The 25,366-nt window shown below is 51.3% G+C and overlaps 1 protein-coding gene across 5 annotated transcripts; it reads left to right on the plus strand.

Moving 5' to 3' along the window:
- The first annotated feature begins 8,549 nt into the window (after positions 1-8,549).
- Positions 8,550-25,280, plus strand: JAK3 (Janus kinase 3). 5 transcript variants are annotated; one of them, XM_066269815.1, is made up of 25 exons: positions 8,554-8,644; positions 10,421-10,553; positions 11,652-11,848; positions 12,283-12,406; positions 12,737-12,848; positions 13,019-13,164; positions 13,593-13,887; positions 14,468-14,590; positions 14,672-14,829; positions 15,253-15,364; positions 15,958-16,144; positions 16,697-16,824; positions 17,053-17,184; positions 17,752-17,836; positions 18,506-18,633; positions 19,321-19,453; positions 19,534-19,685; positions 19,803-19,953; positions 20,879-21,018; positions 21,090-21,279; positions 21,664-21,788; positions 22,044-22,216; positions 22,697-22,814; positions 23,328-23,438; positions 24,403-25,280. In XM_066269815.1, the coding sequence occupies exons 3-25, from the start codon at positions 11,665-11,667 to the stop codon at positions 24,508-24,510; spliced, it is 3,315 nt and encodes a 1,104-aa protein (XP_066125912.1). In that variant the 5' UTR covers positions 8,554-8,644; positions 10,421-10,553; positions 11,652-11,664; the 3' UTR covers positions 24,511-25,280. The 5 variants fall into 5 exon arrangements, with proteins under 5 accessions (XP_066125940.1, XP_066125912.1, XP_066125923.1 ...); XM_066269843.1 differs by lacking the exon at positions 10,421-10,553 and having other exon boundaries at positions 8,550-8,644; positions 12,283-12,374; XM_066269826.1 differs by lacking the exon at positions 10,421-10,553 and having other exon boundaries at positions 8,556-8,644.
- The last annotated feature ends 86 nt before the right edge of the window (positions 25,281-25,366 follow it).

Genomic DNA, 25,366 nt, shown 5'->3' on the forward strand with positions numbered 1-25,366 from the left:
TGATACTTCTCACTCTCACCCTCCACCTTTCTCTCTCTTCCTTCTCTAGAATCAACAAATAAACTTTTTCAAAAGAAAAAAGTATTGAGCTTGACCAGGCGGTGGCACAGTGGATAGAGCATCAGATGGGGACGCGGAGGACCCAGGTTCAAAATCCCGAGGTCGCCAGCTTGAGCGCGGGTTCATCTGGTTTGAGCAAGGCTCACCAGCTTAAGCCCAAGGTCTCTGGCTTGAGCAAGGGGTGACTCAGTCTGCTATATCCCCGGTCAAGGCACATATGAGAAAAGTAATCAGTGAACAACTAAGATGCCACAACGAAGAATTGATGCTTCTCATCTTTCTCCCTTCCTGTCTATCCTTCTCTCTGTCTCTCTCTGTCACACACACACAAAAAAAATATTGAGTTTAAGAGTTCATTATGTATTCTGTAGCTATAGTTTCTTGTCAGATACATGACTTGCAAACTTTTTTTCATTCTGTGAGTTATCTTTTCAGTTTCTTTAATATAAGTTTTTAAAAATCCCTCTACTTCACTTTCTTCTTTTTTTTTTTTGTATTTTTCTGAAACTATTCACTTTCTTTTTTATTTATTTATTTTTTTTACAGAGACAGAGAGATAGTCAGAGAGAGGGATAGACAGGGATAGACAGACAGGAACAGAGAGATGAGAAGCATCAATCATTAGTTTTTCATTGCGCACTGCGGCACTTTAGTTGTTCATTGATTGCTTTCTCATATGTGGCTTGACTGTGGGCCTTCAGCAGACCGAGTGACCCCTTGCTCAAGCCAGCGACGTTGGGTTCAAGCTGGTGAGATTTTGCTCAAACCAGATGAGCCCGCGCTCAAGCTGGCAACCTTGGGGTCTCGAACCTGGGTCCTCGGCATCCCAGTTCGACGCTCTATCCACTGCGCCACCACCTGGTCAGGCCGCTTAACTTTCTTTTTTTTTTTTTTTTTTAATTAAAAAAATTTTTTTTTTCTTTTTTTTTTACATAGGCAGAGATAGACAGGGACAGACAGACAGGAATGGAGAGAGAGATGAGAAGCATCAATCATTAGTTTCTCGTTGTGCGTTGTGACTTCTTAGTTGTTCATTGATTGCTTTCTCATATGTGCCTTGACCATGGGCCTTCAGCAGACTGAGTAGCCCCTTGCTCAAGCCAGCGACCTTGGGTCCAAGCTGGTGAACTTTTGCTCAAACCAGATGAGCCCGCGCTCAAGCTGGCAACCTTGGAGTCTCGAACCTGGGTCCTCAGCATCCCAGCCTGACGCTCTATTCACTGCGCCACCACCTGGTCAGGCCGCTTAACTTTCTTTTTTTTTTTTTTTAATTAAAAAAAAAATTTTTTTTTTAATAATTTTTTCTGCCCTGGCCAGTTGGCTCAGCGGTAGGGCGTCAGCCTAGCGTGCGGAGGACCCAGGTTTGATTCCCGGCCAGGGCACACAGGAGAAGCGCCCATTTGCTTCTCCACCCCTCCGCCGCGCCTTCCTCTCTGTCTCTCTCTTCCCTTCCCGCAGCCAAGGCTCCATTGGAGTAAAGATGGCCCGGGCGCTGGGGATGGCTCCTTGGCCTCTGCCTCGGGCGCTGGAGTGGCTCTGGTCGCAACATGGCGACCCCCAGGATGGGCAGAGCATCGCCCCCTGGTGGGCAGAGCGTGGCCCCATGGTGGGCGTGCCAGGTGGATCCTGGTCGGGCACATGCGGGAGTCTGTCTGACTGTCTCTCCCTGTTTCCAGCTTCAGAAAAATGCAAATAAATAAATAAATAAATAAATAAAAATAATTTTTTCTTTTTCTTTTTTTTTTACATAGGTAGAGATAGGGACAGACAGACAGGAATGGAGAGATGAGAAGCATCAATCATTAGTTTTTCGTTGCACATTGCAACACCTTAGTTGTTCATTGATTGCTTTCTCATATGTGCCTTGACCACAGGCCTTCAGCAGACTGAGTAACCCCTTGCTCAAGCCAGCGACCTTGGGTCCAAGCTGGTGAACTTTTGCTCAAACCAGATGAGCCCACGCTCAAGCTGGCGACCTCGGGGTCTTGAACTTGGGTCCTCTGCATCCCAGTTCGATGCTCTATCCACTGCGCCACCTCCTGGTCAAGCATGACTTATTTTTTAAGCTAGGAGTATATAGTAGTTTACCTCTAAGTAGGTGGGAAGTGGTATCTTCTTGTGGTTTTGATTTTCGTTTTCCTTGATGACTAATGATGTTGGGCATCTTTTTATGTGCTTATTGGCCATATGTATATCTTCTTTGGAGAAATGTCTATTCAAATTCTTTGCCTATTTTAAGTGAAATTTAAAAAAAAAATACTGAGTTCAAAAAGCCTTATCTGTGGTGGCATAGTGTATAAAGCAGGGATCAGGAACCTTTTTGGCTGAGAGAACCATGAATGCCACATATTTAAAAATATAATTCTGTTAAAGCCATAAATACAAATAAATGTGTGCATTTTATGTAAGACCAACACTTTAAAATACAATAAGTCTCTGAATTCTTTTTAATTTAATTAATTAATTAATTTTTTACAGAAACAGAGAGTGAGTCAGAGAGAGGGATAGACAGGGACAGACAGACAGGAACAGAGAGAGATGAGAAGCATCAATCATTAGTTTTTCATTGTGCGTTGCAACACTTTAGTTGTTTATTGATTGCTTTCTCATATGTGCCTTGACCGCGGGCCTTCAGCAGACCAAGTAACCCCTTGCTGGAGCCAGTGACCTTGGGTTCAAGCTGGTGGGCTTTTGCTCAAACCAGATGAGCCCACGCTCAAGCTGGTGACCTCGGGGTCTCGAACCCGGGTCCTCTGCATCCCAGTTCGACGCTCTACCCACTGCGCACCGCCTGGTCAGGTGGCTGTGATTGGCTCCAGCCACCTGCAACCATGAACATGAGCAGTAGGAAATGAATGGATTGTAATACATGAGAATGTTTTATATTTTTAACATTATTATTTTTTTATTAAAGATTTGTCTGCAGTCAGATGCAGCCATTAAAAGAGCCACATCTGACTCACAAGCCATAGGTTCCCGACCCCTGGACTATAGAATCTATATTTTCAATACTGAGTTGTAAACCAACATGGAATTTATTAAATCCAGTATATTATAAATCCAGTATATTATATTGAATAAGGTATTCATACCTTTATGTCTATATGGATGGGAATTAAGGAAATAATAATACTTATATGCCTGTTTGTTTTGATTGTATTTGAATTAAAAGTATGTAATCCTATTTGTAATATATGTTTAAAACGGAATAAGAAATAGTTTTGTAATGATCCCTGCAAGCATATCTTGCAAGGATCATGGGGTGGAATGTTGTTGTAATATAATGTTATAGTAATTAAATATATAGAAATAAAAAAAATATGAAAAAATATGGAAGATATATAAAAGTAATTAAGATATAATATTAAAAATAATTAAGTGGTTTCAGGTGAGAATCCTGTAGATCAGGGGTCCCCAAACTTTTTACACAGGGGGCCAGTTCACTGTCCCTCAGACCATTGGAGGGCCAGACTATAAAAAAAAACTATGAACAAATCCCTATGCACACTGCACAGATTTTATTTTAAAGTAAAAAAAAAACGGGAACAAATACAATATTTAAAATAAAGAACAATTAATTTAAATCAACCAACTGACCAGTAGTTCAATGGGAACTATGCGCCTCTCACTGACCACCAATGAAAGAGGTGCCCCTTCTGGAAGTGCGGCGGGGGCCAGATAAATGGCCTCAGGGGGCCGCATGTGGCCCACAGTTTGGGGACCTCTGCTGTAGATTGACACCTGTTAGAAGGCGTTGGCCAAAAAAGGTACTAAAGCTGAGGGGGCCCTCCTGCAGTAGTCGCCCAGACTCCAACGTGAATGTGGACTGCCTCCACACTGCTCTGACCAAAGACAGCCAAAAGAAGCATGCCAACGGGGTCCCCTTAAGCTGTACCCAGGCACACCAAAAGGATTTGAGTAATAAATTGCCTATGTGATTCTTTTTTTATTTTTTATTTTTTTTATTTTTTCATTTTTCTGAAGCTGGAAATAGGGAGAGACAGTCAGACAGACTCCCACATGCGCCCCACCGGGATCCACCCGGCACGCCCACCATGGGGCTACGCTCTGCCCACCAGGGGGCGATGCCATGTTGCGACCAGAGCCACTCTAGCGCCTGAGGCAGAGGCCACGGAGCCATCCCCAGCACCCGGGCCATCTTTGCTCCAATGGAGCCTTGGCTGCGGGAGGGGAAGAGAGAGAGAGGAAAGCGCGGCGGAGGGGTGGAGAAGCAAATGGGCGCTTCTCCTGTGTGCCCTGGCCGGGAGGGAATCGAACCCGGGTCCTCCTCACGCTAGGCCGACGCTCTACCGCTGAGCCAACCGGCCAGGGCCTCTTTTTTTTTTTTAATTTATTTATTTTTCACAGAGACAGAGTGAGTCAGAGAGAGGGATAGACAGGGACAGACAGACAAGAACGGAGAGAGATGAGAAGCATCAATCATTAGTTTTTCATTGCACGTTGCAACACCTTAGTTGTTCATTGATTGCTTTCTCATATGTGCCCTGACCGTGGGCCTTCAGCAGACCGAGTAACCCCTTGCTGGAGCCAGTGACCTTGGGCTCAAGATAGTGGGATTTTGCTCAAACCAGATGAGCCCGCGCCCAAGCTGGTGATGTTGGAGTCCTGAACCTGGGTCCTCTGCATCCTAGTCTGACGCTCTATCCACTGCGCCACCACCTGGTCAGGCTGCCTATGTGATTCTTGCAACTAACTGTGTGCCGGTCTCGTGCTTTTCCTCTGGTGGCAATTAGTGTCAGCACTGATTGGTAGCATCCTCATAGCCACCTCAAGAATAGTCTCAAAGAGGCTGCCAGCCTGCTGATAAACAGGAGTGTCCCACTGCACGGGGAAGTCGAATCAGGGACACCTGACTGACGTAGAGCTTGGGCTCTACTGGGACAAGATCTTTCTCCAGTGACGATTCCAGCTCATGTTGTGTTGCTGCTTGGTCTGCAGCTCACCCTGAAACTCTCAACCTCAGGCAGCCTCTCGTGCAGAGCCCTCAATTTTCTCTTGCAGGGCTGTAAAAAACATCCAGTCTAAGGCCCCCAAAAGGACAGCCATGGGGAACCACATGCTGAAGAACTGCAACCACTCCTCTAACCCTTCAAGAGTGTTGGTGGTTCCATACCAACCTGACCTGAATCCTGCCGGCTGCACCAGATGTAAGGCTGGTGGCCATGGCCATGCAGGTTCACATTGGATTCGGGCAGATGGTAAAGGAACTGTGGAACCAAAAATGATGGGCCATTCTGTTTATTAGAGTCTTGTAATGGCGATGAGCAAGCAGGCAGGGAAAACAGCTTTCCTCTCTCTCCACACTCCCCAGCAAAACCGGCTGGGGGAAAAATACCCTTCTCCCGCAAACAATGGCCCCTCCCAAGCAGGCAGACAATCTGCAATTTCCAATCTGCCGCCCTGAGGGCAAGCACACACATTCTTACATAGACTATACACACATGGTGTTATAAAGTACTGCACCCCAGATTCTGAAAGGACCATACCTCACTTCATCGAGTCCACGTAGAGACACCCAGTCCAGATAAATTTTGAAGAGTTTTATTAAAGGAAGAAATTTTAATATGCCAGCCGCATATGGCTGACATGGGGAATCTGCAGGCCCAAATCGTACAGCCCCCAATACATTTCAGGGGCTGTTTGTATACCCTTGATTATCTCAGGTTTCATTTCTTTAACCCTGCCAGTAAGTCTGTTTCAGGGCTCACAGATGACCAATCGCAAAGGAATGTCTGACAAGCCAAAAAGTTCTGACAAACTTACATAAAAAACCCTCCTTTGTTTAGCAGCCAATCGGCTGAATGCCCAACGACCCTTCTCACTCCACCTCCCCAAAACCCTTAAAAAGCCCAGTCCCACCTGTGCTTGGTGTGGGAGACTCTCCCTTTCGAGTCAGCCCGACAGGGTTCCTTTCTTCCTTCCAATAAAGCCTGTTACTCTGGTCTTTTTGGACTCCTGTGGATTCTAACATTTATACATGGGCAGAGGAGAGCATGACATTATGACACAATCATTAACAAGATCATAACATTCATTTAGGGGATACACAGAAACATTAAGACTTTCAAGACTGCCTGACCTGTGGTGGCACAGTGGATAAAATGTCAACCTGGAAATGCTGAGGTTGCCGGTTCAAAACCCTGGGCTTGCCTGGTCAAGGCACATATGGAAGTTGATGCTTTCTGCTCCTCCCTCCTTCTCTCTCTCTCTCTCTCTCCCCTCTCTATAATGAATAAATAAAATCTTTACAAAAAAAGACTTTCAAGGTAATACAATCAAAGACATTTACAAATCTTTCAGGGTTCCTCTTCCCTCACTAGCCTAGAGGTATTTTACTCTCAATATCCCAGGAAAGGGAGGAACTACAATCAATGCAAGGTGATATGTAAATTCTGCCTCCTATTGAAAGAGAAGAAGTTTCTCAGTTAACCTCAATCCTTTCGGAGAATTTAAAACCAAATAACCCTAGTCGTCCTTGTAAGTCAGGAGACTTTTACATTCTTTTTCCTCCATTTTCCAAGGAAAGGACAGGAAAGCCTGACCTTTTCCTCCTAGAATATCAATATTAATTTGCAGCTTTTTGGTACCTTACAACAATGGCGCTGCCCCGTGCTCATGTGCCAATTATGCAAAGTGCAAGCGAGCAAACCTAACATACTTGTAACACACTAGTTTGCTCAGTGCATATCCAAGCTATTTGGGGGCCAGGATTTGTGATGGGATTACAGAAATAAAAGTCTTCTAAAATTTCTCCTCAGATTTCTTTCTGGGGTTCATATCCTATGAAGGACACTGGCCCTCGGTCTCATTAGGATGCTGCCTTGGTCTCCTGCTTCCTCCATTCATGATAGCCTCAGGGGTGTTAAAAAACAACAATCAAGCCCTGGCCGGTTGGCTCAGCGGTAGAGCGTCGGCCTAGCGTGCGGAGGACCCGGGTTCGATTCCCGGCCAGGGCACATAGGAGAAGCGCCCATTTGCTTCTCCACCCCTCCGCCGCGCTTTCCTCTCTGTCTCTCTCTTCCCCTCCCGCAGCCAAGGCTCCATTGGAGCAAAGATGGCCCGGGCGCTGGGCATGGCTCTGTGGCCTCTGCCTCAGGCGCTAGAGTGGCTCTGGTCGCAATATGGTGACCCCCAGGATGGGCAGAGCATCGCCCCCTGGGGGGCAGAGCACCGCCCCTGATGGGCGTGCCGGGTGGATCCCGGTCGGGGCGCATGCGGGAGTCTGTCTGACTGTCTCTCCCCGTTTCCAGCTTCAGAAAAATTAAAAAAAAAAAAAAAAAAAAAAAAAACAACAATCAGAACCTGTCCCTGCTGTGGTCCTTTTGTCCTCTTCCCTCCTCACCTCTTCCTGCCCTGTCAGCCTCCTCTGTTTATTAAACTGCTTTAACTCATTCCCACCTCAGAGCTTTTGTCCTTGTGTGCTCTTGGCCAGGAGAGCTCTGTAGTCCTGCCTCAGATCCCAGCTGGAAGGGTCCTGGCCTTTACACAGAGTCCCCCTGAGCTAGTCTGTATGCCTGTCTGTATGGCTGGTTTTCTTTGCTCTCCGGAATAATTTATTGCCTCCCTGCCAGACAGATGGTGAAGTGTGCCCTCGGGCAGACCCACTGGCCTGGTTGCACTGCTGCTAAGGCTGGGCATATGGTACCATGCATAGAGGGGCACCTCTGCCCCTCCCACAGTCTCCTGGGAGAAATGCCTGAAAGGAGAACTTCACCTTTGGGTCAACTTCATGACTTCCTTCCAAGGCAGATTCAGCCCAGCTTTCTTACCTAGGTGTAAAATTATAGTAGTTCCTGATAGATATGTGTATTCCAAACTGCCCTCTTGATGTTCTGCTTATCTGTCAGACCTCACCCTTACTGGACTATCGCCCCTGAGACAGCGGAATTCCAAAAAGCTGACAAGCCACCCCAAGGAGGGGCTCCGGACATACCAGGATTTTTGATTCAACACCCACATGCTCGAAGCCCCCCAAGAAGGAGCATTCCGGACATACCAGGACTTTTGCCTCAGTATCCCCTCAGGCTCTCCCAAACACTATATAACTCGCCCCTAGTCTGTAACCAGTGCTCTTCTCCCCGGGAGAAGTGCCCAGCAGGGTTCCTTTCTTCCTTTCAATAAAGCCTGTTACTCAGGTCTTTCCGACTCCCATGGATTCCAACAGTTCCTTTGTATGCCCAACCCACACATGCCACAGATGGGTAAACTGAGGCCTGGGGATCCGGGATTTTGCTAGGGTCCCGCAGAGAGTCCAGAGCTCGCTGAGACTGCTGTGTCACCTAAGCCCTCCTCTGTGCTGTCAGCTGTTGGGTGTGGGGTCGCCAGCAGCCTGTCTGAACAGGGCTGCTGCTGTGTAATGTAAACTTCCGGATCTTTCTGCCTCTCCCTAGCTAGGCCCTCTCACCTCCCCGCCCCCATCCCCCACAAGGCCATGACTTTCGGTAAGTGACAGCCACTCAGGAAACAGAGGGGCCCACACACAGGAAAGAGCCCAGTGGGACTTTCCTTCCACTGCCACCCGGTTCTGGCCTCCTGTTTTTGGCCCAGGGTCCCTACCTGCCAGGTAAGAGCTGGTGGTGCCACATGGCTCAGGCCAGGCACAGGGAGGGTGGAGTATTGTCTGAGGATGTCAAGGCGGTGAGAGAGAACTGTGATAGCAAAGGCAGGTTTGCCTTCCAGGCCTCCAAGGAAGCTGCTAGACAGACATGAGCTCGGATGGCTGGCTGTGTGGCCTCTGGCAAAACGCTTAGGTCTCTGGGCCTTAGCTTTGGGCCAAAATGAGCCTTTACATGCACAGCTCTTGCAACTGAATAAATCACTGTGACCTGCCTAGGGGAGCTCAGCACCCTTGAGGAAACGGTTCCCAGACCAGATCCTCCCAGCCCCCAGGCCAGAGCATAGGGCGGCCAGCCTTTATGGCAGGGGTCCCCAAACTCTTTATACAGGGGGCCAGTTTACTGTCCCTCAAACCGTTGGAGGGCCGGACTATAAAAAAAAACTATGAACAAATCCCTATGCACACTGCACATATCTTATTTTAAAGTAAAAAAACAAAACAGGAACAAATACAATATTTAAAATAAAGAACAAGTAAATTTAAATCAACATACTGACCAGTATTTCATTGGTAACTATGGGCCAGCTTTTGGCTAATGAGATGGTCAATGTCTACCAATGAAAGAGGTGCCCCCTCCGGAAGTGCGGCGGGGCCGGATAAATGGCCTCAGGGGGCCGCATGTGGGCCCGTGGGCCGTAATTTGGAGACCCCTGCTTTATAGGATGTGGGAATGTTGGTGTTAACATAAGGGCGTTTTTCTTGGCTCCAAACCCTGGGGTTTTACCTCTGACTTTCCTTTTTTTACTTTCAGAATTTAAACAATCATGTTTTCTTAAGGTTTATTTAAACAGAAGATGTGCTTTGTGATTCTGTTTACATAAAAGTGCAAAATGGGTAAGATCAGTTTGACTATTAGAAATAGGACAGTGGTCCTCTCTGTGGGGAGTGACAGGGATCTCCGGGCTCCTGAAGCTGTGAATGTTCCTATAATTGGATTGGGAGTTGATGACAGAGGTGTCCCTAGGAGAAAGTTCTCTCCCTACCACACTCTCCCTCCCTGAGAGTAACCACTAAACCACCTTGCTGAGGATCTTCTTGTCTGGTTAGCTGGCATTTGTCAAGTGCTTGCTGGGCATATCACCAAGGATTGGGTCAGTTACTGTAGATTAAATGTGTTGATACTTCTGAGAGGGCTCATAGAACCACCTCACTGAAGCAGGTCAGGAGTCAGCCCATTTCACAGAACTGAGCCCCAGTGGTGGGATCCCTGTTAGGGTCACATGACCAGGACATGCTGAGGCCTGGGGCCTTCCCTACTACAGCCCCAGGTTTATATTCTTTTTTTTTTTTTAATGACAGAGACAGTGAGAGGGACAGATGGGGACAGGCAGACAGGAAGGGAGAGAGATAAAAAGCATCAATTCTTAGTTGTGGCACCTTAGTTATTCATTGATTGCTTTCTCATATGTGCCTTGACGGGGGGGGGGGGGCTACAGCAGATTAAGTGACCCATTGCTCAAGCCAGTGACCTTGGGCTCAAGCTTGTGGGTGAGCCTTGCTCAAACCAGATGAGTCCACGCTCAAGCCGGTGAACTCGGGTTTCGAACCTGGGTCCACTGAGTCCCTGTCTGACACTCTATCCACTGTGCCACTGCCTGGTCAGGCCAGGTTTATATTCTGAGTGCATTAAAAATGCATTACTGCTGTCCCCTCCTACCCCCTACTATTATTTTGTATCATAGTTTTTTTACCCAACATTTTCTTTTTACCTTCTTAATTCAGGTCAGGTGAAGTGGCTCTTGTCCACCTCCCGTGCTTGCTCTCACTGGATTCAAAGGCCAAGCCCTTGCCCTGCTCAGCCAGGGACACTGAGCTCTGGGGTTCTCCAGGAGTGACCCTTGAGAAAGAGCTGGAGGTTAGCATGTGTCAAATGCTGTGAATAAAGGGGGCATTTTCCTCCTGGGCTTCCTTCTCTGGGGGCCCTGAGACGCTCTGGGGGTGGGGGGCTCAATGATGGAGATAGAGATGGTGGTGGAGGGGAATTGGGGAGACAGACAGAGACCCCTGTTGGCAGTCTACAGACTGGGTCTGCCCCCAGAGCACAAATTATGTAAGATGCAGAAGCTTCTAGCCCAAAGTGCTTGAATACTACCCGCCCCCAACAGGGAGTGCCACCAACAGATAGTGCTGGACATCCTTACTGCTGTAAAGCCCTACATGCAAAAGCCAGTACCCATCTGCTTCCTGGTTGGCAAATCTGTTCATCTATGATTAATTGCTCCTGTCTTCCTGGGTGATGGGCTGGGCTAGGGGCTAATGTAGAGGCTGCAGATTGACTGGAGATATCTATCTGCCTGGGGCACCAAGAAGAGTGTTTGGTGTGAGTTCACAGAAATCTGGGTGCAGGGTATCTTCCAGCCTGCTGCACAGCCCTCACCTGGAGGTTTGTGGCTTCTCTTTGCACACTTAGAACCCTCTCTCCCTCTCTGTCTCTCTCCATCTTCTTTTCTTTGTGTATCTCTAATCCCTCTTCTCTTTCTCCAGCTGAGTCCCTACTTCACCAGCAATATCACTGTTACTCCTCCAATCCACCCCACCCCCACCCCTTCCCAATCCAGGAGTTTTTTTTTTGTTTTTTTTTTTACAGAGGCAGAGATAGACAGGGACAGACAGACAGGAACAGAGAGAGATGAGAAGCATCAATCATCAGTTTCTCGTTGTGCGTTGCGACTTCTTAGTTGTTCATTGATTGCCTTCTCACATGTGCCTTGACCGTGGGCCTTAAGCAGACCGAGTAACCCCTTGCTGGAGCCAGCGACCTTGGGTCCAAGCTGGCGAGCTCTTTGCTCAAGCCAGATGAGCCCGCGCGCGACCTCGGAGTCTCGAACCTGGGTACTTCCGCATCCCAGTCCGACGCTCTATCCACTGCGCCACCGCCTGGTCAGGCCCAATCCAGGAGTTTTGTAGTCTTGTCTCCTCTGCCCAGAACTGAGGGCTGCCTCTCTCTGTCCAGGCAGGCTGCACTCATGGCGCCCCCGAGTGAGGAGATGCCTCTGATCCCTCAGCGCTCCTGCAGCCTCTCGTCTTCAGAGGCTGGTGCCTTGCATGTGCTGCTGCCCCCTCGGGGCCCTAGGCCCCCTCAGCGCCTATCCTTCTCCTTTGGTGATCATTTGGCTGAAGAGCTGTGTGTTCAGGCTGCTAAAGCCAGTGGTGAGTGGGTCCTTACAGTGCTCAGAGGATTGGATAGGGGTGGGGGCCTGGATTGGGAGCTAGAATAGCTGCTAACCTGGGTCAGCACTGGACCTGAGGCTTTAAGGGATGAGTAGGAGTTTGGTAAGGAGGGAGGGTGCAAAGGCAATGGCATGTGCAAAGATTCAGAGGTGTGATAGCACAGGAGGGAAAACAGCAGATCATCCCTCCAGGTAGAGTGTATAGTGGAAAGAGGTGCTCTGGGGAGAGGGGTAGGGAGCCCTGAGAAAATGGGTGGGTGTATGGCTTCTCTCCTGAGGCAATGGGGAGCCCTGGAGTATATGTGAGCAGGGGTAGGACACAGTATCAAAGCTAAAGGTGACAAAGCCCTGTGGAACTGTGTGGGGGCTGAAGATGACCAATGAAGAGACCAGCTGACAGAGGCATCCCCTCAGGCATCCTGCCGGTTTACCACTCCCTCTTTGCTCTGGCCCTGGAGGACCTGTCCTGCTGGTTTCCCCCAAGCCACATCTTCTCCGTGGAGGAGGTGGGCACCCAGGTCCTCGTCTACAGGCTCCGGTAGGAAGTACTCCCCGCCCCACCCCTGCCGTTGTGAGCTAGATACCAGAATGGGATGCCTTTTGCTGAGGGCTTAGGAAAAGGGAGTTTAAAACAGTGATCTTAAAATGTATCATCTCCCTGTACCTCCCAGTGGGTGTTCCAGGGCGGGTGTGATCACGGTGTATTTCACAGATAAGGAAACTGAGACCAGAAAGAGTAGGTGGCTTGTCCAAGGTCACAGCATTTCATTGGCATATCGTGGGCTCTGTGAGGTCTTGGCAGCCCTCTATCCCTCCATATTCCCCCCTACCCCGTACTCCATCCAGGGTTCTTTTCTCCCCTGCACAGCTATTACTTCCCCAACTGGTTTGGGCTAGAGAAGTGTCACCGCTTTGGGCTTCGAAAGGACTTGGCCAGTGCCATCCTTGACCTGCCAGCCCTGGAGCACCTATTTGCTCAGGTAGGGGTCTGTGTGGGGTTTGGCCCAGGGCTGGGGGGGTCCACAGAGCAACCTCAGGGTTGGCCTCGGCTGACCGTCCCTATTGCAACCCAAGGAATGGGGGTCAGCCCAGGGATGGGGGTCCACAGGGCAACTTCTTGGCTCACAGTTGGTCTATGACTGGCCCCCAGCACCGCGACGACCTGGTGAGTGGCCGCCTCCCCGTGGGTCTTGGGCTCAAGGAGCAGGACGAATGTCTCAGCCTGGCTGTGCTGGACCTGGCCCAGATGGCTTGTGAGCAGGCCCAGCAGCCGGAGGAACTGCTAAAGACTGTCAGGTGAGGACCTCTAGGCTGTGGTGCCTGGCTACCTGGGAGTAAGCAAACAAGACTCTACCAGGGCATCCCAAAGCTCAGGAACCCCAGAGTTCCCTACCTACAAGACTGCAGTGTGTCCATGTGACCCAGGCCTCTCAACCCAGTCATACACCCCACTGAGGCTGCAGGGCCCTGTCTCCTGCCCCTAAAAGGCCTGCCTGTGTCCTTGTCTGTCCTGTGGGCCTCAGTGGCCCTTGACAAACTGAGGCCCTGTCCCTATGCGTGTCCCTGAGCATGTCTCCGTTAAGTGCCTTATGCCTCGCCCCCGGGAAACCATACTACAGCCCCTCCACTAAAACCTCGGTTGGTGTGTGTCCCTGTCAGTCCCTGTCAGTCCCTGCAGTGAGTGACTCCTCTCCATATTTAGCGACCACTTTCCCCAATCGCAGCTACAAGACCTGCCTGCCCCCCGGCCTGCGCGACCTGATCCAGGGCCTGAGTTTCGTTACTCGGAGACGCATCCGGAGGAGGGTGCGCCAGGCCCTGAGCCGCGTGACCGCCTGCCAGGCTGACAGACACTCACTCATGGTCAAGTACATCATGGACCTAGAGAGACTGGACCCGGCCAGGGCCACCGAGACCTTCCTCGTGGGCCTCCCCGGGGCTGCTGGTGATCAGGATGCGTCGGGGTTGCTCCGTGTAGCTGGTGGTAGCGGCATTACCTGGAGTCCAGGAGCACAGGAGGTGCAAGCTGATACTGGGTGGGGCCAACGGTAGGGGCGGGGACTAGGAGGAGGGGCAGAAAGAGGGTAGCGCTCTTGGGGCGGGGCCGAATGAGGGGGAAGACTGGGAGGGCTCAGGTTGTGGCTTCCTAAGTGAGCGGTAGGGCTGAGCGAGGGGGCGGGAATGAAAAAATGGGCGGTGCTGAGTGGGAGTGGACTGGTTGGGCGGGCGGAGCTCAGACAGGGCTGATAGTACAGAAAAGTGGCAGAACTAAGAGAGGGGGCGGGCTTCCTACTGGCCTAAGAGAGTCAGGAAGATAGAGCTAAGTAAGGGAGAGGCTCAGGGAAGGAACCCGCTGAGGGGAGGAGGGCTTTGGCAGGAGTAGGGTGGAAGAAATTTGGGGCTGGACCAGGAGGGATTGAGAGGGGTGGGATTGATAGAAGAGGTGGGGCTTGGCAAGAGCGAGATGGGAAAAGAATGGACTGGTCCAGGCTGAGAGGGGTGAGGCTCATGGTCTTGGATTGGTAGGGTCCAGGCTTCCAAGAGGTTTGGGAGCTCTGAGGAAGCGGACCCCACCCCTAGTCCTGCTCCTCTCTCCCAGGTCTTCCAGCCTTTCTGCGACTTTCCAGAAATCGTGGACATCAGCATCAAGCAGGCCCCACGTGTTGGCCCGGCTGGGGAGCATCGCCTGGTCACCATCACCAGGACAGACAACCAGATCCTGGTGGGTGTTGGACCCTCTCTTCTCCCAATTTACTCGATGGCGGGGACCACAGTTAGCAAGCGCTAACGTGGCCGCTTGCAGGAGGCTGAGTTTCCAGGGCTGCCAGCCGCGTTGTCCTTCGTGGCGCTTGTGGACGGCTACTTCCGCCTGACTACTGACTCCCAGCACTACTTCTGCAAGGAGGTGGCACCGCCGCGGCTCCTGGAGGAGGTGGCGCAGCAGTGCCATGGCCCCATCACGTAAGGACCAGCCTCACATGCTCACCCTTGGCAGCCAGATCCACCCCGGTCCAAATCCTGGTCACTCTCCTTCTTGGTATCTCAGTGTCCTCACCTCCCAGGAGTCTTGGAGAAGGGGTTATGTGCTTGAACAGTGGCTGGTGTATAATTGGTGCTCAAAGAGACTGGGGTCTCCCTTCTGGTGCCCAGGTTAGCAGTGTCCCTTCCCGTGACAACTAGGGTCCTAGGGCCATTTCTTCTTGTTTAATCTCCTAGGTAGAAACCCATCTTTTGGCCCATTTTATATATGGGTGAGGGAGAAAATGTTATCTGGTGAGGGTCCCATGGCTTTGGAGAGACCAGAATTAGAAACCAGGCCTGGCTTGGTTTCTCTGTCTCCATCTCTTTGTCTTGGAATCTCGGTTCCCTCCCACCTTCTCCAAGCCTGGATTTTGCTATCAACAAGCTCAAGACTGGGGGCTCCCTTCCTGGCTCCTACGTTCTCCGCCGCAGCCCCCAGGATTTCGACAGTTTTCTCCTCACTATCTGTGTCCAGGTTGGTCTACCACTAAGAGCCAGGAGGGCAGGGAGGGCTTCCTGGAGAAGGTGAAATTTGAGTTGAGACTTGAAAGATGCATGTACATTTGCCTTCCTTTTTTTTTGTATAAAGAGATAGACAGACAGACAGGGGCAGACAGACAGGAATGGAGATGAGAAGCATCAGCTCGTAGTTGTGGCACTTTAGTCGTTCAATGATTACTTTCTAATATGTGCCTTAATGGGGGAGGGGGAGCTCCAGCTGAGCCGGTGTCCTGTTGCTCAAGCCAGCGACCTTCATATCTATGATCCCACACTCAAGTCAGCGACCCCACACTCAAGCTGGTGAGCCGGCACTCAAGCCGGATGAGCCTGTGCTCAAGCCAGCAACCTCAGGGTTTTGAACCTCTGTTCTCTATCCACTGTGCCACCACCTGTGCCACTATGCCAAACATTTGCTTCCTGAAGAAGGGAAGGATAAACATTCCCCATGGAGGTAAACAGGATATGTCAAAGGCTTAGAGATCAAAATGAGGCCTGTGGTACTCAAGGAAGAGGGAGCAAGGGAGAAGGTGCTGCTTACTCCCATTCAGGGACCACTCCTCCTTGCAGACTCCCCTGGGCCCTGATTACAAGGGCTGCCTCATCCGGTGCGACCCCACAGGAACCTTCTCCCTGGCTGGCCTTGGCCGATCCCACAGCAGTCTTCGAGAGGTCCTGACAGCCTGCTGGGATGATGACCTGCATGTAGATGGGGTTGCACTGAATCTCACCTTCTGCTGCACTCCTAGACCCAAAGGTGAGCCCACTGAGCTGAGCAGTTGATCTGGGGCCCTGTCATTCTGTTTGTCAGAGTTCTTGTGTGACAAGCGGTAGAAAATGCAGGTCAAAGTGGTTTGGGGACAGAAGTTAATTTATTTGCTTGTGAGATAGAGTACTGCCTAGTTGAATCCGGAATCTGAATCTAAGGATGCCACTAGCACTTAGTCTCTCTTGATCTCTTGCCTTTTCCTCTGGGTGAATTTCACTCTCAAAGCCCTGGAATGGAACAACTCTGAGGTGTGAGTTCTGAGTCTCCCAGAACCCCTAGCAATACTGAGACCAGGTTGCCCATAACACTAGTTGCTCATTGGAGCCCCCTGCAGGGTTCCTTACCTTTCTCTTACTCCCCCGCCCCTGCAATCCCCACCTCGGGGCTACCTGGAGTCTCCTTTCAAGTAAATTATGTGCCCTGGAGTCCTTATCTCAGGGTCAACTTCCAGGGAAGTCCCCAAACTAAGACAAGGACTAATCAAATCTTTGAGGGCTTTTTATTTTTGACCTCAGTTTTCTCTTTACCCCATCCTCATAGAAAAGTCCAATTTGATTGTAGTCCGGAGTGGTTGCAGTCCACCCACATCATCCCCTGTTCAGCCCCATTCCGGATGCCAGCTAAGTCAGATGACATTTCACAAGATCCCTGCCGATAGCCTGGAGTGGGTAAGGGGACTTAGGGAATGGGGGTTCAGTGGGGACCTCAGCTGGTGTCCAGAGACTTAGTCTATATCCACCTCTGCTGTGTGGCCTCAGGCATGTGATTTAACCTATTTCTGGTGCATCAACTGTAAATTGGTTCCAGTGCCTGTTCCTTGCTCAGGACAGGGTGGGGAGTTAGAATCCCACAGGAACCCCCTTACTGGCCTCTTCTGTTGTTCCCTCACCTTCCAGCATGAGAACCTGGGTCACGGATCCTTCACGAAGATTTACCGGGGCTGTCGCCATGAGGCTGTAGATGGGGAGCCTCGGGAGACAGAGGTGCTGCTCAAAGTGTTGGATGCTAAACATAAGAACTGCATGGAGGTGAGCAGGTGGAGACCAGGCCTTTGGGATCAGAGCTGACTGGAGAGAGAGTGGTGGAGTCAGAGACATTTAAAAGCACAAAAATGTAGCCACAACATCTCCAAATGAAGTACAGAAGGGTCAAGGAATAGAGATGCAAATGGAAAGAGTATACCAGATTGTGGGAACAGCCAGTGCAAGGGTCCTGAGGCAGGACTGAGCATGGTATGTTTAAGGAACAGTGAGGAAGCCAGTGTGCCAGAGAGGAGTGAGCAAAGGATAAGGGAGTGATATAGGTGAAGGCACCAAAGGGGCTGGGCCACAGCGGGGAAGGCTTCAACCTTCCTCAGCCCCAAATCTCCCGTTATCTGTGAGACTCAAGGTAGACTATAGTGGGCATTTATAGCCGCCATGAGAAAATTATGATACAGAGTGCTGTGTGCACTCATAGTGGGCTCCAGGGCTAGAGGAGGTTGGGGCCAGGCCTCCTTCTGAGGCTGGTGTATGAGCAGAATGTTTGTGGGGTCTCTGGCTGGACGCTGGAGTGGGAGGAACCCATGTATTTTCTCTCTCTCCTGGCCTCCCCAGTCATTCCTGGAAGCAGCAAGCTTGATGAGCCAAGTGTCATACCAGCATCTCGTGTTGCTTCATGGCGTGTGCATGGCCGAAGACAGTAAGAGGCCCCCAATCTGCACCCCTGCTCTGCCTCACTGAGCCTATCCATGGCAGCCTTAGAAATACACAGACAGGCCATCGCTGTACATATGCCCCTTATTCATCATTCCTTGGGCAGCAATTCTATGCTCCAGCCAATACCCAGCCCCCAGAATTATCTCAAGCCAGACCTGGGTTCCAATGTCACTTTACTGTGTACCCCCTCTACAATTTAGTAAGGGCCACATTGTCTCTTCAAGCCTCCATTTCACCCATTTAATTTAGCCCCATATGTGTAATGAGTTGGGTGCACAGCAGAGAACGTGACAGGCTGGCAGGGTGATATAACACTGTGTGATGCAGACAGCACAGGGCACCAGGGATGGTCAGAAGCCACTGACACAGCTTAGAGGTCAGGCAATGGTTCTGTGGAGGTGAGGATAAGTCAGAATTAGGGAAGAGGAAGAAGAGTGTTTCAGGCAAAAGACACAAAAATAAGCAAAGGGCTAGAAGTGAGATACAGAGAATTCAGAACCTTCCAGGCATTTCAGGCATGCTTCTGAGATAGGAGGTGGAGTGGTGCAGAGGTGAGTAGGGCAAGAATGGAGGTTCAGGGAAGGGAACAATCAGAGCAGAGAGTTCTCATGACTCTACCTCTCAACCCCCTCCCTCCCTATGCTGCCACCAGGCATCATGGTACAGGAATTTGTACACCTGGGAGCACTGGACACATATCTACGCAAGTGTGGCCATCTGGTTCCTGCCAGCTGGAAGCTGCAGGTGATCAAACAGCTGGCCTATGCCCTGAACTATCTGGTGAGTTCTCTTCTGCCTGCACCATTCTTCATTCACAGAGAGAAGGGGCAATTGATGTGGGCTCTGTAGCATGAAAAGTAGTTTGACAAGGGTGCAAGAGGAGGGCATTTAGACTGAGGGAAGAGCATATGTACAGGCTCAGGTTTGTAAGAGCAGAAGGGAATTGCTGGTAATCTGTAGATATTGGGGAGCAGTGAGCAATGAGGCTAGGCAAGGGAAATCTTCCCAAGGAGCTAGGGCCTTCAAAGTTGAGCAGTAGTTAATCCTGGGGAGAAAAGGAGGGCACGTTGGGCTGAGAGGACAGTCTTGGCAAAGACCTATAGCTAGCTGAGAGTATGTTCCATGTCTGGGTGCATCAGGCAGTTCAGCTGGCAGGAGACTAGGGTGGGGCATGGAAGAGGGCTCATGAGAAGAATGATCAAGGGCTGGATTTCAAAAGGCCTTGAATGCCAGGCTGAGGACCTTTGCCAAGCTCAGTAAGCCACATGGTAGAGCAGTATTTGAGAAGAGGAAGGACATAGTTAGGGAGTGGGTTAGAGGAGGCCAGACAGGCTGCCAGTAATCTAGGGAAGATTCTGGATGTGGTCCAAGCAGTGCCAGGTGGGCTTTGAAAGGTGTGTAGTTCACCAGCCAGCATACTCACTAATCAAACCCTCCCTGGCACTTCCTTATGCCCGGCCCACTTAGGAGGACAAAGGCCTCCTGCATGGCAATGTCTCAGCCCGTAAGGTGCTCCTGGCTCGGGAGGGGGACGACGTGAGCCCACCCTTCATCAAGCTGAGTGATCCTGGTGTCAGTCCCACTGTGCTGAGTCTGGAGAGTAAGTATAGAGGGGCTGGAGGGAGGAGGGACCTTGTGGGGCAAGGAAGTGATCCTTGATACCATCTCTACCCCACCCAGTGCTCACTGACAGGATCCCCTGGGTGGCACCTGAATGTCTCCAGGAAGCCCGCACACTTGCCTTGGAAGCTGACAAGTGGGGCTTCGGTGCCACAGTCTGGGAAGTGTTCAGTGGTGTCACAATGCCAATTAGTGCTCTGGATCCTGCCAAGGTCAGAGTTCCTTTGACAGAAGGAGTGGACTAAAGTCCAGCTTGGGGAGGGTGGGTGGGCCTGGGAAGGCCTTCTGAGGGTGCACAGGGGATGACCAGCTTCTCCTCCCACCCTCAGAAGCTTCAGTTTTATGAAGAACGGCAGCAGCTGCCTGCTCCCAAGTGGATGGAGCTGGCCCTGCTTATCAAACAGTGCATGGCCTATGAGCCCAGCCATAGGCCCTCCTTTCGTGCTGTCATCCGTGACCTGAACAACCTTATTACATCAGGTGCTCCCTGGGGCCAGGAAGGGTGGGCAGGGCCTGCATGTGGTATTGGGCCCAGTGGGAGCAGAGTCCAACCTGTGTGCCTGACAGAATTGGAGTGTTGGTGACTGTAATAGTCAGCATGGCCTTGACAGCTGCTGTAACAAACAGACCCCCGAGCTCAAAGATGACTATGATGGAGTTTAGTTCTCCTTCAGTGAGGGTGTTCGGGTCAATAGGCACCTCTCCCATTGTGGCTCAATCCATCCCCTGGCCTTAGGTCTCTGTTGGATACTCTGCAGGCAAGAGAAAGAGGGTGGAGGGTCCCATGCTAGGTTTCCATGGGCCAGGCCTAAAGGGGTACCCAGCACATCTTCCCCCATCAACCTGAACTCAGTTATGTGACCGCAGCTCATAGCAGTGGAATCTGGGAAGGCTCCTCAGTCTCCATAGCCATGTGCAGTTGCACAGGGTGTGCACTGCCGTGACCCAGAGGTCACCTTTTCCAGCCCCTCAAAGTACCCTTTGGTTTGCAGTTGTCCTGCCATAATGCACAAGTAGGGTAAGCATGCAGATTGAGGTCACACAGCAAGTCAGCTTAAGGCCTGATGTGCTGCATCTATGGCTCGTGAGCCAGATGTGGCTCTTTTGATGGCTGCACCTGGCTCACAGACAAATCTTTAATAAAAAAAAATGTTAATATAAAACATTCTCATGTAATAAAATCCATTCATTTCCTACTGCTCATTTTCATGGTTGCGGGTGGCTGGAGCCAATCACAGCTGCACTCCGGGACAACACCAAATTTTTTATTGGATAATGCGTAATGTACAGAGGTCGTTGTATGGCTCTCACGAAATTACATTTTAAAATATGTGGCGTTCAAGGCTCTCTCAGCCAAAAAGATTCCTGACCCCTGTGCTGCACACTCACTGTCTATGGCCCCCAGATTATGAGCTCCTCTCGGACCCCACACCTGGTGCCCTGGCGCCCCGTGATGGGCTGTGGAATGGTGCCCAGCTCTATGCCTGCCAGGACCCTACCATCTTTGAGGAGAGACACCTCAAGTACATTTCACAGCTGGGCAAGGTGAGGTGGACAGAGCTGCGGTGGGCAGGGTGGCACCCAGGCATGTGGACACCATCCCTGCTGTCCTTCAGGGCAACTTTGGCAGTGTGGAACTCTGCCGCTATGACCCGCTGGGAGACAACACAGGAGCCCTGGTGGCAGTGAAGCAGCTGCAGCACAGCGGGCCAGAACAGCAGAGGGACTTCCAGCGGGAGATCCAGATCCTCAAAGCCATGCACAGCGACTTCATTGTCAAGTACCGTGGTGTCAGCTATGGCCCAGGTACACCCCCTCCCAAATCCCTTATCCTCATCCTCCTACAGGACCACTTTGGGGTTGTCTGTGAACAGCAGTAGGCCCTGTGGACGGTATTATTTATCCAGCTCTATCCCTTAGGAGTAGGCCAACCTTGGGAGGGTGATTTCTTTCTGCGTTTCAATTTTTTCACCTGATAAATGGATCATTATGGGGTGTCAATGAATCAGTGTATATCAGAAAGTACACAAGACACATCAGCGGTAAGTGTTGTTTCCTTCCCATTCTATAGAAAGCGATACTGAATCCGGGAAGAACCCAAGGTCCCACTCTGAACTGGAGAAAGAATAGGGAGGAGAGTAGACAGAGCTGGGCCTCTTGGTGACGCCTCCCGCCTCCCCTGCCTCCTAGGCCGCCAGAGCCTGCGGCTGGTCATGGAATACTTGCCCAGCGGCTGCCTGCGTGACTTCCTTCAGCGGCACCGCGCTCGCATTGGTGTCGGCCGCCTGCTCCTCTACGCCTCGCAGATCTGCAAGGTGCAGGGTGGAAGGCCCGGGACGTGCGGGGCCTAGCTGACTAGCCTTGAGTGGGAGTCTGCGTGGAGTCAGAGGAAAGTTGAAGGTTTATGTTTGGGGTCCGGGTCAGGTCTAAGGTCAGGACTAGAGCAAGACGGGGCAGGGGTGCGGTTAGGCTTGCGTCTGGGTTGGGGTCGAGTTTGAGGCTGGATTCAAAATCAGGCTCAGGGCACCTGCTGAGTCATCCTGGGGTCTGTACCACGTGTGCGCCCGCAGGGCATGGAGTACCTGGGTTCCTGTCGCTGTGTGCACCGCGACCTAGCATCGCGTAATATTCTGGTAGAGAGCGAGACGCATGTCAAGATCGCTGACTTCGGCCTTGCCAAGCTGCTGCCACTCGACAAAGACTATTACGTTGTCCGCCAGCCGGGCCAAAGCCCCATCTTCTGGTGGGGACCCGGCCCCTCCCCACCTCCCCATTTCCTTGGCCTCTCTCCAGCCAAACCCCTTCTCCCAGTGTCATGGCTCCTCCTCTCCCGACACTCAGATCCGCCCTCGACTGGCCCCGCCGCACAATTGCATCTGCGCCCTGAACTCCACCCTGGCCGTCTGCTTCTCTCCCCTATCTTTGCTCTCACTGTTCTGACCCGACCCCTTCCTCCTTACTGCCCTGGGCTCGCCCTAGCCTCGTCCCTCCCACTCCGTACTGGCTCCTCCTCAGCCTGCAGCTGTGAACCCCCATTCTCAAGCAGGTCCTGTCGGGCTAGCCACAGAATCACCCCCATCCCACCAGGGAAACTGAGACCCGAGAGCTGGAGTCTGACCTTCTCATAGTCCCACCTGCCCTGTACAGCTTCCCCAGCAGAAGGTTGTTCATTCTCTGTCCTCTGCCCGGCGCTTCCATCACAAGGCAGCCCTGTCCCCTCCAGGTACGCCCCGGAATCCCTTTCAGACAACATCTTCTCGCGCCAGTCGGATGTCTGGAGCTTTGGGGTCGTTCTTTATGAGCTGTTCACCTACAGCGATAAGAGTTGCAGCCCGTCTGCTGTGAGTTAACATCTTGGGTCCCTAGCACCCTCCACCCCCCACCCCTTGGCTATGGCTGACCCATCCGTGCAGGCAGCATCCTCCATCACAGAGGACCCCTCCCTCTCCATCAGATGACCCCTCTGTCCTCCATTACAGAGGACCCTCCCTTCACCCCACCACAGTTGAGCCCCTTCTTTTTTTTTTCTTTTTTTTTTAAGTGAGAGTAGGGGTAATACAGAGACAGCCTCCTGCATGTGCCCCCACCGGGATCCACATAGCAACCCTTGTCTAGGGCCGATGATCTGCCCATCTGGGATCGCTCCTGACCAAACTATTTTTTAGCGCCTGAGGCAGAGGCTCTATGGAGCCATCCTCAGCACCTGGGGCAGACATTCTCGAATCAACTGAGCCATGGGTGTGGGCCCCTTCCTCTTTTCACTATGGCTTACCCCTCTAATCACCAGCTGGGACCTTCCCCTCCATCACGGAGTGCCCCCCCCCCCCACTATGGGCATTCCCCCTTGGCTCTAGGAGTTCCTGCGGATGATGGGATGTGAGCGAGATGTTCCCGCCCTCTGCCGCCTCCTGGATCTGCTGGCAGAGGGCCAGAGGCTGCCTGCACCTCCAGCCTGCCCTGGTGAGGTGAGCGCTTGGAGGGAATGAGTCAGTTTCCCACCTTGGGATCTTGGGCAGGCCAGCTGACTCCTCTGAGTCCATCCCGTGGTCTCCTGGTTGAGAGGTCCTGCTGGGGTGTGAGACTGAACATTTTTAGAGCTACAGTTTACCCATATCCAAAATGGAAATAATAGCACCTTATAGAGAGGAAGAAGATCAGAGGAATTAACACCCACCCCCATGCTCAGCGCAGAGCCCCCGATACAGTGGGTGCTAAATAAAATGGTGGACTCTTATGGTTTATCATCACAACTGTTGTGGAAGTTTCTGCCATGTGGCTCGTCATTCAAAAAGTAATTCGCGCTTTCGTAGTGCCCAGTGATGGCATTACTCTGCATTCTAGCTATCTGCCCCAATTTAAGTTTAGAAATCACCATTTCAGTAATAGCTAAACCTGTTCAAAATGTTAATAAAAGTTTCATTGCATGGTAAAAAAATTAAAAAAAAAAAAAGTAATTCGCTCAGGCCACAAACATTCACGGAGCGCCAACTATGTGCTAGTGCTGGGGACTAAACGGTCTTCCCCTAACCAGCAGAAGCTAACCAGAACATTCTGGTAGGAAGGGTATGAATAGGGGGAAGTGAGGGGGGAGGGGTAATCAGGGAGGGCTTCTTGGAGTGATTCTGGAGGAAGAGCTCACCCATGGAGAGAGCTGGCAGAGGGCTTTCTCAGTGGAGGACACAGCAGCTATAAAGACCCAGGGTGGAAATGAGCTTGATGCATTCAAATAATGTAGCTACATGGAATGAGGAAGGAGGTAACGGAGGGAGTGAGGCAGGGGAGGGGGTGAGATTTTGTTTAAGACTCATAAGGAGCCATGGGAGGCTTTGGAGCAGGGGAGGGATGGAGTCTATACCTTAAAACAGTGAATAGATTCATGTCTTTCCTTCTATTCCCATATGACCCTGTTGTCTCCTCCCATCCCGTCAGGTTCATGAGCTCATGAAGCTGTGCTGGGCTCCCAGCCCACAAGACCGACCGTCCTTCAGCACCTTGGGTCCCCAGCTGGATGCACTGTGGAGTGGCAGCCAGGGGTAGCAGCCAGAGGCATGAGATGCACACTTTCCCAGTGTGTCTGGAAGGAAACCCCCACTCACTGTCATTTTTACAATTCCTGCACACAGACCTCTGGGTTCTATGAATTCGTTTGGGAAGCTGCTCCTCTCTAGGCCTGCCTCATGGAGACACCCATGAGTCAAATGACATTGCATTTGGGGGGCATCCCTGGCTTGTGAAGCAACAGCAGTTTCATGGCCTTTGGAACTTGTAGATTCAAGACAGCTGCCTGGATAGAGCCCCCTGAGCCTTGCCTCCAAGGGACCACATTTAAGCTCCTCCCATCATCCCATCCTCTGAGGATGTCTTCCTATTTCATTTCCAGCAGGGATGTTGTATACCTTTAAATATACAATCTCGCCCTGGCTGGTTGGCTCAGAGGTAGAGCGTCAACCTGGCGTGCGGGGGACCTGGGTTCAATTCCCGGCCAGGGCACACAGGAGAAGCACCCATCTGCTTCTCCACCCCCCCTCCTTCCTCTCTGTCTCTCTCTTCCCCTCCACAGCCAAGGCTCCATTGGAGCAAAGATGGCCCAGGCGCTGGGGATGGCTCCTTGGCCTCTGCCCCAGGCGCTAGAGTGGCTCTGGTCATGGCAGAGTGACACCCCGGAGGGGCAGAGCATCGCCCCCTGGTGGGCAGAGCGTTGCCCCTGGTGGGCGTGCCGGGTGGATCCCGGTCGGGCGCATGCGGGAGTCTGTCTGACTGTCTCTCCCCGTTTCCAGCTTTGGAAAAATACAATAAATAAATAAATAAACAAATAAACAAACAAACATATAATCTCAGGCTTCTGTTCTCCCATCCTGCTCTCACTGGAGGAAGCCAAAGACAAGAGCAGCCA

Source organism: Saccopteryx bilineata, chromosome 1 (assembly GCF_036850765.1).
Source record: "Saccopteryx bilineata isolate mSacBil1 chromosome 1, mSacBil1_pri_phased_curated, whole genome shotgun sequence".
Lineage (NCBI taxonomy): Eukaryota > Metazoa > Chordata > Mammalia > Chiroptera > Emballonuridae > Saccopteryx > Saccopteryx bilineata.

Excerpts from the sequence above, each read along its gene's own strand:
- JAK3 (XM_066269815.1), top strand. The coding sequence starts at position 11,665 with ATGGCGCCCCCGAGTGAGGAGATGCCTCTGATCCCTCAGCGCTCCTGC. Across the intron at positions 14,830-15,252 it reads CAGTGCCATGGCCCCATCAC|CCTGGATTTTGCTATCAACA; the intron begins GTAAGGACCAGC and ends ACCTTCTCCAAG. Across the intron at positions 21,280-21,663 it reads TGGTGTCAGCTATGGCCCAG|GCCGCCAGAGCCTGCGGCTG; the intron begins GTACACCCCCTC and ends CCTGCCTCCTAG.